Source organism: Elephantulus edwardii, unplaced genomic scaffold, assembly GCF_000299155.1.
Source record: "Elephantulus edwardii isolate Elephantulus edwardi_28Jun2011 unplaced genomic scaffold, EleEdw1.0 scaffold00186, whole genome shotgun sequence".
NCBI classification, from domain to species: Eukaryota; Metazoa; Chordata; class Mammalia; order Macroscelidea; family Macroscelididae; genus Elephantulus; species Elephantulus edwardii.
Genome location: NW_006399936.1, coordinates 2,055,800 through 2,067,706, shown reverse-complemented (window position 1 = coordinate 2,067,706; position 11,907 = coordinate 2,055,800). Strand labels below are relative to the sequence as shown.

General features: G+C 50.4%; 1 protein-coding gene across 2 annotated transcripts; it reads left to right on the top strand.

Annotated features, from left to right (window-relative positions):
- The first annotated feature begins 6,122 nt into the window (after positions 1-6,122).
- CDIPT (CDP-diacylglycerol--inositol 3-phosphatidyltransferase) lies at positions 6,123-8,649 on the top strand. 2 transcript variants are annotated; one of them, XM_006896533.1, is made up of 6 exons: positions 6,123-6,165; positions 6,293-6,427; positions 7,028-7,181; positions 7,574-7,655; positions 8,298-8,379; positions 8,504-8,649. In XM_006896533.1, exons 1-6 carry the CDS (start codon positions 6,123-6,125, stop codon positions 8,647-8,649), a joined length of 642 nt encoding a protein of 213 aa, XP_006896595.1. The 2 variants fall into 2 exon arrangements, with proteins under 2 accessions (XP_006896595.1, XP_006896596.1); XM_006896534.1 differs by lacking the exon at positions 6,293-6,427.
- Positions 8,650-11,907: the final 3,258 nt, after the last annotated feature.

Here is an 11,907-nt window from a genome sequence, read left to right as displayed (position 1 = left end):
ATGGACGGTGACAGGGGCTTTCCTTGGGGAAAGAACAGTTTGGGGAAAGGGTAGCAATCTAAAACCAGACACAGCATGGTAGTAAGGGGGCTGGCCGAGGGTCCCCAAGTCCGGCCTTCATTTCAGCCTCCATGAGGAACTGGCTGGCACAAGCTGCTCTCTGCACCTCAGCTGCCTTCGACAGGACTTGACGGGCTAGCAATGGGCCCGTCCAGCTAGAAGACAGCTGACAGCAGTTCCTTCTCCCTCTCACTCTGTGGCAGGAAGCAGCAGCCCTGCCTGTGTCCCCTGACCACTTACCCAAAATTCAACCCTCTTTTGAAAATTAAAGTGTACCTTCCCCTCCCCCTCATGTATTTTGGCATTTGAAGCATATCTACTGTTACATTTCTACCAAATATTGTGCAGATTTGCGGCATTTCATAAACAATTGCCTTGTTTTGTGCCCTGTGGGTGTCCTTTTCTACTTGACAGCTTGATAGTCTATTTCTCTAAAGAACCTTTCCTCGAATGACCTGGATATTGTTTAATGTGGTAGGAAGTATTTCCAGAAACATGAGGTCCCAGAGGTTGAAGGCCCCTCAGGGTGGGTGGCAGTGGAGGCCCCTCAGATGCAAGTATAGACCCTTCCAGATCCCTGGGGTCTGCCCCCTAAGGTATGGGGAGTTTGCTGGGAGACTGGGGTTTGGATGCAAGAGCTTGCTAATCTGTCTTCACCCAGCAAAAGAAAGGTATTCTCTCTCCTGTCCTGTGGGGCTGCTTTCCAGAGAAGCCACACAGAGAACTGGCCGTGTTGTGGGGAGGAGAGGATCCCTCTTTATTAAAGTCTCCGATTCCTGATGGTGCCCTCACTGGCTGACCGTGGAGATACACGCATAATGGTTGTGCTTTACTCTGGAGGCTTCAGAGTTGGTGCTGCAGAGCCAGGAGTCCCCCAGAACTGAGGCGGTTAGTGAGTTGTGAAGGAGGAGCTTTGAGACATCTTCTAGAGGGACAAATGGGGGAGGACATGAGGCCAAGAGCAACCTCAAAGAGAGCTTGGGTTCATCCTCCGGATGTCAAGGTGCTAGGCAGAGCTCTCTGGAAAAGAAGATTGTCGGCTTAGACCCAAGATTCATGTCTATCCTCCAGCCTTTACTCAGCTAGCCAGCCTCTATCCACTAACTATCCATCTACCCACCCACCTTTCCCTGTCCACCCATCCACTCATCTCTCCATCTCCCTCCCATTCTTTCCACCAATCTGATCCCTCGACCCATTTATTCACCTTGCTCCTACTTCCCTTCAACATCATCTGGTTATTCTGGGCTCAGGGTGGTGGACGTTTCATATGGTCCATGCGTCTTTTAGACTAAGGTTCCTGTGCATCTTTGCTTTCCTTTCTCCTTTGCTCCAGATAGGAAGACAGTAGAAGCTGTGCCTTCAACAGTTGTTTGCAAGCTTTTAAGGCCTCCGTCACTACTGGCCAATGTCAGATGTAGACCAATGTCTTTGTAGCCTATGTTACACCAGTTAACTTTGGTGTCCCCGAGTCTATAATCCCTCTGGGGGTGTGGTTCTGATTATGAGTTGACATAACTTTGTCCTCTGTTGGTGCTGCATATATACATGGATGTACTTACAGCATACACTACACTAATAATTTCTAGAAATAATAATATGATTATAGAAATAGCACCTGCAAAAATCTATGTATGGTTATGGGAGTAGCAATCTCTTTAACTTGCCCATATCTGTTGTTGTTAGGTGCTATTGAGTTGAGTACAACTCATAACGACCCTATGAATAACAGACTTGAACCCTACCCTATCCTGTGCTGCTCTCCCATCATCTCTGACACACTGGAGCCCTTTGCTGCACTCACTTCTGTCTGTCCATCGGGTTGAGGGTCTTCCTCTCTTTTGCTGACCTTCCACGTTTTCAAACATGACGTCCCTTCCAATGTATAGTATCTCCTAGCAACGTGCCCACAGTATGAGAGACAAAGTTTTGCCATCCTTGCCTCCAAAGAACATTCTGGCTGCACATTTTCCAAGACACATCTGTTCTTTTGGCAGTCCATGGGATATTCAGTACTCTTCTCCAGCCCAACTCAAAGGCATCAGTTCTTCTAATATCTTTATTCATTGTCCAACCCTCAGATGCATAACAAGTGAATGAAACGGCCTGAATAATTTTAAAATCAGGAAGGATGTGTGCCAGGGATGTATCCTTTCTCTATACCTATTCAATTTGTATGCTGAGCAAATAACTCACGAAGCTGGATCCTGTGAAGAGGAATATGGCATCAGGATCAGAAAAAGACTCAACAACCTACAATATGCAGATGACACAACGTTACTTACTCAAAGTGAGGAGGACTTTGAAATACTTGCTGTAGATGATCAAGGACTATAGCCTTCAATGTGGATTACATCTAAACATCAAGAAGACAAAAATTCTCACCTTTGGGTCAAAAAACCATGTCATGATAGATGGAGAAAGGACTGAAGTTGTCAATGATTTCATCGTGCTTGAATCAAAAATCAATACCTTTGGTACCAGCAGTCAGGAGATTAGGAGAGGTAATGCATTGGCAACTCTTGTTTTCAGGGATTTCATTTGTAGATGAATGTTTATGTTTGTTGATAGTGCAGAATTATGTATGTAATAGCATTCCCTTTATGACGGTATTTCTTGTGCACGTCTCCACGGCTTTCCTTTTTTTAGTGATACTGTGCTGATCATCTTATTCTGTATTGCCTTTCCCTTCACAAATCTTAATGTCTCTTATCGGTTCATTGATCTTCCTCCCTTCCCATCCTGGGTAACCGTCACAGAATGTTTCTGTCTGCATGTAAACCTTTCTTTAGCTTTTTATAACAGTTTGTTGTTGTTGTTGTTGTTAGGTGCCTTTAAGCCGAGTAGGTCTCAGAGCAATCCTATGAACAATAGATCGGAACCGTGCCCTGCCCTGTGCCATCCTCACAATCTCTGACACACGTAGGCCTGTTGCTGCAGTCACTGTTTATCCACCTTGTTGAGGGTTTTTCACTCTTTCCTAGTCTCTCCACCTTCCCAAGCATGATGTCTCTCTTCCCCAAGCAAAACTGTCCTTTTGTGACTGACTTTTTTCTGCTCAGCATACTCTTCTCCAGATTACTCTACATTCATATTATAACTGGCGATTTACTTGTCAGCATCCACTCCCAACTGTGACTTCCTCAATGGCAGAGCTTATATATTTATTTCTGTATCTCAAGCTCCTAAACCAAGAACTGGCATATAACGGGGGACTCTAAATGTTTGGTGCATAACTGAACGGCCTTGTCATCCATGAACCCTACACGTACCTTTTCACGAGGGGATGGCAAGAGGTGTGCCTTGTTGCGGGTACGATTTCTGTCAGAGCTGAAGATGGTGGGAGAGAAGAGACAGCACTGAGAACTCAGAATTCAAGGGACAGGACCAAATGACCCAAAATCCCTGACCCTGGACAGATACTGTCAGACCTTGGCTCTCTCCCTTGCCATCTCATCTGTCTACCAAGACAAAGCGCACATCTCCCTCAATGCCTCACTCACCAGGTATCTGTGCCTTGGCTCTTGGTGATGAATGCTGGAAGTAGAGGCCCCAGTCAGAGAAACTACTATATCCATGTCAGAAAAGAGATGTGGCTGGGGCAGAAAGGGCTGGGGGAGTCCTGGCCAGGCAGAGAGGAGCGAGGTCTGTATTAGTCAGTAGAGGGCACTGCTACGAGAGTTGGGGGCGTTGGGTACGATCCTTGCAGGAGGCAGCTGTGGTCAGAAAGGGCTTTGGGACTGGAACTAGAGGTGTGAAGGGTCTTTGGACACAGTGATTGGGAGATAGGGGTCACCGTGTCTTGACATCTGAGTCCCTTGGTCGTGTGTCTGTTTTTCTTTGATGGGCAGAGGGTTCATGTGGCTGCCAGCAATAAATAAGGCCTCATCAGTGAGTTCTGTGCTGATGCGGGTCAGGAATTCCTCAGATCGGGATAAGGAAACCTTCTGGGAGAGAAAAAGCAGTCAGGGGTGCTCAGCCTAGGCCTCTACATGGGGTTTCTAGGTTGGGCAGCTAACAGACTGGGGCTCCAGGTCTAATGAGTCCCATGTTGGAGGACTGGTGACTTAGCCCTAAGGAGTTGTACTGCCATCCCAAAGACAGGAGGTTCAGGTCCACGAGCTACTCTGGGAGACAGATGGGCACTGCCCTCCCCTGTGATTTACCGCCTCTGAAAACCCACTGGAGGCTCAGCTGTGAATTGGTTCCAACAACACGGTATATAACAACACTGGAGGACCGAGCCTTTGAGCCTTTGTATTTGACCTAGAAGGCGGCATGTTTAGAGGCGGGTAGGAGGACACAGTCTTTGGGGACTTTAGGGCCAGTGATCAGGATTATGGGTCAGAGTTTAGGGCTTAGGGCTGGAAAGTCTCAGCCCTTGGGGGCGGGTGTGTGTGTGGGGGCAGGGGTTTTGGGGGTTGAGGGGGGGCGGGGGTGGGTGGGTGGATGAGGGATTGTCTCAGACATGGATGAAGTTTAGGGCTGGGTTCAGGGTTCAAATATGGACTAAGTTCTCATGGTTCACATCTGGACTGGGGTGCCTCGGCTCACAGGAGTTCTCCAACTTGACTCCCACCTTCCACGCACCCCTCCAGGGCTCACCGGACCTCCGCACAAAGAGGATGCAACCTGGGAAGGCCAGCTGCCCTTTTTCTCCTCGTTCTTGATAGGTGTGGATGCCATACCCCTGGGGACAATTGGAACCTTTTGAGACTGAGAATCATCCATCCCAAATCATTAAAAGCATTTTCTGGCTCAGATTTAAACAGGGTTTATAGATTAACTATCCTGGCGCCTCAATCCCCATAGATTCTTTCGAGGGGGGTGGATTAGGGATAGGAAGCACAATCCCCCCTCGCCAGGACAGAGGCTCTCCCCTTCCTTCCAGAGGCTCTCCCCTTCCTTCCTTCCTTCCCTCTCAAGCCAACGCAGCTCACTTGCCGTCCCAGACTTGGCAGATGTTAAAATCTTGGGCTACTTGGCAGGAAAGGAGATGGGGCGGTCAAAGGGTCTCCTTGCAGCGGCTGTTGTTATAGCGGGGGGCGAGGGGGGCAGGGAAGCGGAGATGGGGAGGAAGGTTGGAAAGAAAAGGCCGTTGGGTGGCGCCGCTATCCGTTGTTATAAAAACCTTACTGTTGTCAGAGATTCCACAGCCCTGTTGCCAGGAGATATATTAAAGGTTCTAGAACCAAGGAGGTGGGGGGTCATTTTCCCAGCATGCCCTCCCCAAGCCTCTCCACCACCTTCGAGGGACCCCAAATGTCAGAGGCTTGAGATGGGAAAGCTCCCCAACAACAGAGCCTCGGACGTAATCCTCCTACCACTAGGGGCGCGCAAGAAGCAACCCCGCCCAGAGCCGCTCTTTAAGCCCTCTAGCCGTCACTTCGTAGTCGGGAGCCAGCGAGAGCGAATGCGTCCCGAGTTAGGGGGCGGGGAAGGGACAATATGGAGTGTACCAAGTCGCGTGGTCCCTTGGGGATGTGAAGACTTAAAGGGGAGGAATTTTTTTCTCTTGTTTCCGGGAAAATAATTACCTTATCGAAAGGAAACTAGAGTTCTTGCCCAGGCCTCTGGATTTTGATGTCGTCCTCATTTTGCTCGGCGTCGATGGTCTTTGCTCCCCTCTCCTCTGTGTGTTTTGGTACGCGCCAATGGCAAGGGCGGAGGAAGGAGGAGGAAAAGGAAGCGGGCGGATCTTAAAGGGGCCACAGCCATCTCTCAAATCTCTCTATTCCAGTTTTGCAATTCCAGGCGCCGAGGGTAAGTTTCCCGGACCTGAGCTCAGCTGGAGCATCTGGAACCACAACTGGAAGCCGGGTGAACGGTGACCAGGGACTGCGCATCGGAAGGGCGGGCTGTGCGCGCCGCCTGCGCCCCGGGCTCCCCGGGCCCGGCTCATGCTCGGGTCTCCGGCCAGCTTTCACACCAGGGACCGGGCAGCGGAGCTCTGAACGCACTTGGCGAGGCCGATGCGCCGAAGCGGAGGGTGAGGTCGCGAGGGGGCTGGAACAGCTGTGGCATCTTCGGAACGGGCCCGGGACGGCTGCGCAGCCGCCGCGATGCCAGGCGAAAATATCTTCCTGTTCGTGCCTAACCTCATCGGTGAGTGCTGCCTGCGGCCCTGGGGCGCGCGGGAGGGCGACGGACCCGGGGCGCGCGGGAGGGCGACGGACCCGGGGCGCGTCTCTGACGCTCCTGCCCCCTCTGTCTCCACCTTCCCCATCCCAAGGTTATGGCCGGATCATCTTCGCCATCATTTCTTTCTACTTCATGCCCTGCTGCCCCCTCACGGCCTCGTTCTTCTACCTGCTCAGCGGACTTCTGGACGCTTTCGATGGACATGCCGCCCGAGCCCTTAATCAAGGTGACAGCAACCAAGCCAGTCGTGGGACCCCATAACCCCCTGCCCCTGCCTCCTCCAGACCTCAGGGTGTGCTGGAACTGGGAATCTGAAGGCTCTGTCATCCTCATCTTTTGTAACAAAGAACCTTTAAAGCTAGATCTTGAGGAGCTCTTAGAGATTGTGATGTCTGATAGCAAGAGTGGACACCAGTGGCAGCGCTGCAGGTCCCTAGGGAGAATCTAACAGGTGTTTTCTGAGGGCCTACTATGTGCCAGACACAGCACTAGGGATTCTGGAAGGCATGTTAAGAAGAGTGAAGAGAGAGATCATGGCTTTTAAAGAGTTGACTGATTTTTGAAATGTTCTCCGAAACCACCTCTCAAGACTTGCACTGAGGCTTCAGGTCTCTCTGTCTTGACCTGGAGCCTTGGCTCTGGGGATGATAAGTTGTAGAGATGGCTTTCCATCCCTAGCCCACACTGTGCCTTCCACATGCCCCCTGCCTTTTCATTTCTTGTCGTTGCGACCTTTGCCCATTCACCTCTCCATATCAGACCTGTCACACATAGCACCTTTCACAGGGCTCTAACAACCGCTTTCCATCTAATCCTCATTTTTCAGGGACCCGGTTTGGGGCCATGCTGGACATGCTTACAGATCGCTGCTCCACCATGTGTCTGCTGGTCAACCTGGCCCTGCTGTACCCTCGAGCAACCCTTCTTTTTCAGCTCAGCATGAGCTTGGACGTGGCCAGTCACTGGTTGCACCTCCACAGGTCTGCTGCGATTCTGGGCTGCCGGGGGTGTTTACAGGTTGAAGGAGATACGACAGTGACAAAATTGAGACCAGACGGGAGGGTATCTGGGATTCCTTATTTTTAGCCTCATCTTTGTTGACAATGCCTGTCGCTCCTTCAGTCCGCTTCAGTTCTATTTACAGTTGAATGAAGCAATTCCTCTCTAGCTGGCTATTCCAGGATTCCAAATGGGAAGCTGGGGGGATCTTTAGAATGTGGCATTTGAATCATGTAGCTTTGGACAAGATCCTGTGCTCCAGTTCATGTGCATCATAAAGGCAATCCCAGGATCTGTGCATGGGGGGATCATGTGAGGGCTAGATGGATTTAGTAGTAACAAGTCCATGGAATTCCCCTACTGTCTCCCAAAGTTCTGTGGTACAAGGCAGTGAGAGTCACAAAATGATCGACCTGTCTGGGAATCCGGTGCTTCGGATCTACTATACCTCCAGAGTGAGTATTTCTACCCCTCCTCATTATTCACTCAGTTTAGGCCACGTCCTGGATGCGCCCTGGTTCCAGATTAAGAGAGGCAGGACATCCAGTGCACTGTCCCAAAGAAGGAAGAGCTTGTTAGTGCTGAGGAATGAAGAAAGAGTAGGATTGATAGGAGGGATTATGACTGCTCCAGGCAGCAGGTGGAAGTAAATCCCTTGTGTTGCTCCTTTATCTTCCCTTATGTCCTGCCCTGCTTCCTGCCTGGCTGAGAGCTCTGGTGGCCTAGCGCTGCCAACCCAGAGGCAGGTGGTTTGAATCCACCTGCTGTTGGTGCACAGAACAAACAACATCCCTGAGGGGAGGGAGCTCTGGTGGCAAGTCCTATGGGACTTGCACTTCTGGCCCAAAGGTGGTGCCTCCTCAAGGGTGGTTCAAATCCACCAGCAGCCCTGTGGGGAAGAGACGGGCAGCCTCTTCATAAATCATGCAATTTACAGCCTCCGGCAAACTCATTGTAAGGTCAGCTATGAGTCAGTTCCGACTCCACAGCAATGAGTTAGAATTGTCCCTGAGGGATCAGGGGAGAGCGGGGAGGGTGAGGAATTACACTGCCGCCGATCCCGCTTTGCTTAATGAACCTCTCTGCCGTGTATGCAGCCTGCTCTCTTCACCCTGTGTGCTGGAAACGAGCTGTTCTACTGCCTCCTCTACCTGTTCAACTTCACCGAGGGACCACTAGGTAGGAGCTGAGGGGCTGGGTGGAGGGTGGAGGGGCGTTCGGGCCTGCCAAGGTGGCCGAAGGTCTCGGACTCCTGGGCCTGAGCTTGCACCGCAGTGCGTCCCTCCCTGCTCTCCTCCCACAGTTGGTTCCGTGGGGCTTTTCCGGATGGGCCTCTGGATCACCGCCCCCATTGCCTTGCTCAAGTCCCTCATCAGCGTCGTCCACCTCATCACAGCTGCCCGAAACATGGCTGCCCTGGATGCGGCAGACCGTGCCAAGAAGAAGTGACCGTGGAACGGCCAGGCCCCCAGCACCCACTTGCCCTGGGGAGTCTCAGTGTGCCACGTGGCCCCCTTCCCCTCCTAGGAGGTCCCAGTCTTCCTCATGTGTTCTCCCACCTGCTGGGATGAGGGATGGCCAGCCTCTCTTTGGTGATGTCATGTTCTCCAAAATCCTGAGGACCAACCCCACCACTGTGAGCCCCAAGGACCTGAGAATCAAGGAGAAAGGATACTCAAAGGAGGTCCCACCCATCCGGGTGATGATGCCACGGAGGCCTGTCTGAGGACGGGGCAGATGTAGGGTCCAACGTGGCCTGAGATTTTAGGGTCACTTGAGTGAGGGAGATGATGTGGGCACCACGCCCAGGAGGGAAGGGGCCTTCTAGATCCTTCCCTGTTGCCGTATCCTCTGTTCTGTTTACCCTGGCTGCCTTGACAATAAAGGCAGACTCTTCACTGTCTGGATTTGGTTTCCTTTGAAATACTCATTCTACAGTGCCTTCAAAAGCTCCGCTCTGCCATCTAAGCTTATGTCATATCCTCTCTGCTGACTTGCTTAATTTTTCTATAACACTTACCTACATTTTATTTGTATGCTCAATATTTTTTTCCCATCGCGATACGCTTTTTGATTTCCTGACTTCTGGTGCCAAAAGTGTTGACTGTGGAGCCGAGCAAACTGAAGCTGTGGACACTCTCAATCTCTTCGTCATCCATCCTGACGCTGCTAATTGGTCCAGTGGCGAGAATCTTTGTCTTCTTGACATTGAGCCTTAGTCCATACTGAAGGCTGCAGTCCTTGACCCTTCGCAGCAAGTGCATGAGGTCCTCCTCAGTTTCTGCAAGCAGGGTTGTGTCATCTGCATAACAGAGATTGTTAGTCTCCTCATAGAGCCCAGCCTCTCAGATAATCTGCTGTGCATACATGTTGAAAAGGTATGGAGACAAGATGCATCCCTGGCGTACACCCTTCCCAATTTTGAACCATGCAGTGTTACCCTGCTCTGTTCTGACTACTGCCTCTTGGTCCAAGTATAGGTTTCGTATTAGCACAATTAAATGTTCTGGGATTCCCATTCTTCTCAGAGTCAGCCACAGTTTATGATCCACACAGTCAAATGTTAGGGACCTCTCAAAGGTACTCAGGAGCAACAGTGTCTCTCTGGAGACTAAGGTGCGCCTGATACAGGTCATGGTATTTGCAATCGCTTGTTATGCATCAGAGAGTTGGACAATGACTAGGGAGAACAGAAGGAGAGTGGATGCTTTTGAGCTGTGGTGCTGGAGAAGAGTACTGAATGTACCATGGACTGCCAGGAAAACAAACAGATTCATCTTGGAGAGGATTAAACCAAGCTACTCCTTGGAGGCAAGGATTCTGGGGCTTCGTCTGACATACTTTGGACATGTTGCCAGGAGGGACGGGTCCTTGGAGAGAGACATCATGCTTGGGAGGGTGGAGGGACAGCGCAGGAGGGGAAGACCCTCTATGAGATGGATTGATTCGGTGACTGGGGTAATCGGGATGGGTGTGTCAGAGGCGGTGCGGTTGGCGCAGGATAGAGCAGGGTTTAGGGCTGTTGTGCAGAGTCGCTACGAGTTGGAAACGACTAGATGGCACATAACAACAATAATATTTTTTTAAGACAGCTGTTTTTTTGGTTCAGGATTCAGTAAGTTAGCATTTTAGGATGGGCTCAGCTGGGTGGTGGTTCTGCTCTTGGCTGAACTGAGCTGCAGGTCATCTGCTGCTGCTGTGGGTTAGGCAAGTGTGGACAGTTTCTGTCATCAACCAGCAATCTCACCTGAACTGGTTTCCATAGAAGCAGGGCAAGATTTGAAGAGCTAAGTCCTTTTCTGGACAAGAGGGAGCTTGCAGAGCTGACCCTGGGGCCTGGATTGTGCAGAAGGGGCTGTAGCCCATGGGGAGAGAGGCAAGTCTGGAGGCAGAACTGAGGTCAGCAGTAGTCACAGGCTGATCAACAAGTCTTCAGAATGAGGCAGAAGCCTGGGATGCCATTGAGTTCTCTACATGATAGTGTTTATTCCACTATTAAGTTCTATGTTCTCCAGGGATAAGCCGAGGAGTCTGCAATTTTAAACCATTTTTGAGTGCCTACCATATACACATCTGTCACAAATAGCAACTCCTATTTGATCTTTCTCTCGGCTCCAGTTTTCTTTTTATTTTTTTTTAATTTATGTTTTGTTTTCAGAACCACCATCTGCCAGACCCTGTTGGGTTTTTGGGGTTTTTTTTGCTGATGTGACTCATTTAGTTCTCATCCTAGCATAGCCAAGTGACCCAAGAGACAGTCCATGTCCAGGAGAGCCGACATTTGGCCAGCGTGCATGGATACTCAGCTCTTGGACCATCCACAAGGAACTCAGCAGACAGCTCTGCAGCCTGTCGGTGGTTTAGTGGGAAAGACTTGTGCTGCCAACTCAAAGGCAGACTGTTCAAATCCACGAGCCACTCCGTGGGAGAAAGATGAGCTAACTCCTGTGCAGTGTACAGCCTCTGAAAACCCACTGGAGGGTCACCTACACTCATTTCTGACTCCACAACCCATAACAACAGTGGAGGAGCAGTAACAGTTTAGCTAGGAAAATAGAAACCTCACTTATTTTTGGTGAAAGGGGTGGGTGTCCTAAGTTGCAATAAATTAAGGCAGGAAGTGCTAGCAGAGGAGAGAATTCTCAGCTTACAGAATAATGAGCTGTCCGGGAGGCCAGAGAGGATCTTGGGAAACCAGAAATGGAAGTGTATCAGTTTAGCTGGAACACATTAGTGCTGGCGATGGGGTGGGGGGAGGGGGCCCTAATGGGGCTTCAGGCAGAGCAGGCCAGCAAGGATGACCTGAGGAAGTGGGTAGGAGGTTTAGGGCTTTAACCTGAGAGTCACAGGGAGCTACTGAAGGGATTTTTATTTGAAGTAGGTAAAATATCCCCACAAAATTTCAACCCACAGTAGGCGTATGTCTATAAGTTCCCTGTATCTCTACATTGGTTCACATGCATCTACTGCTAACAAATGACCACTGTTCTAAGTGCTTTTTTAATTCTTTACATCTCTGAACTGTCAGGGCCTGGCTAACCTGCAAAGCAGGATCAGCGATGCATAGTAAAAACAGCAGGACCACTCATGTTGGCTTGACCATCCTTTCTATAGTAAACAACTCCAAGAAGCAGTATGCTAATGAATAAGGAGGGACCAAAGGCCTCAGAATTCTAGGACTGTGATACCTTCTTGTTTTCCAATAGA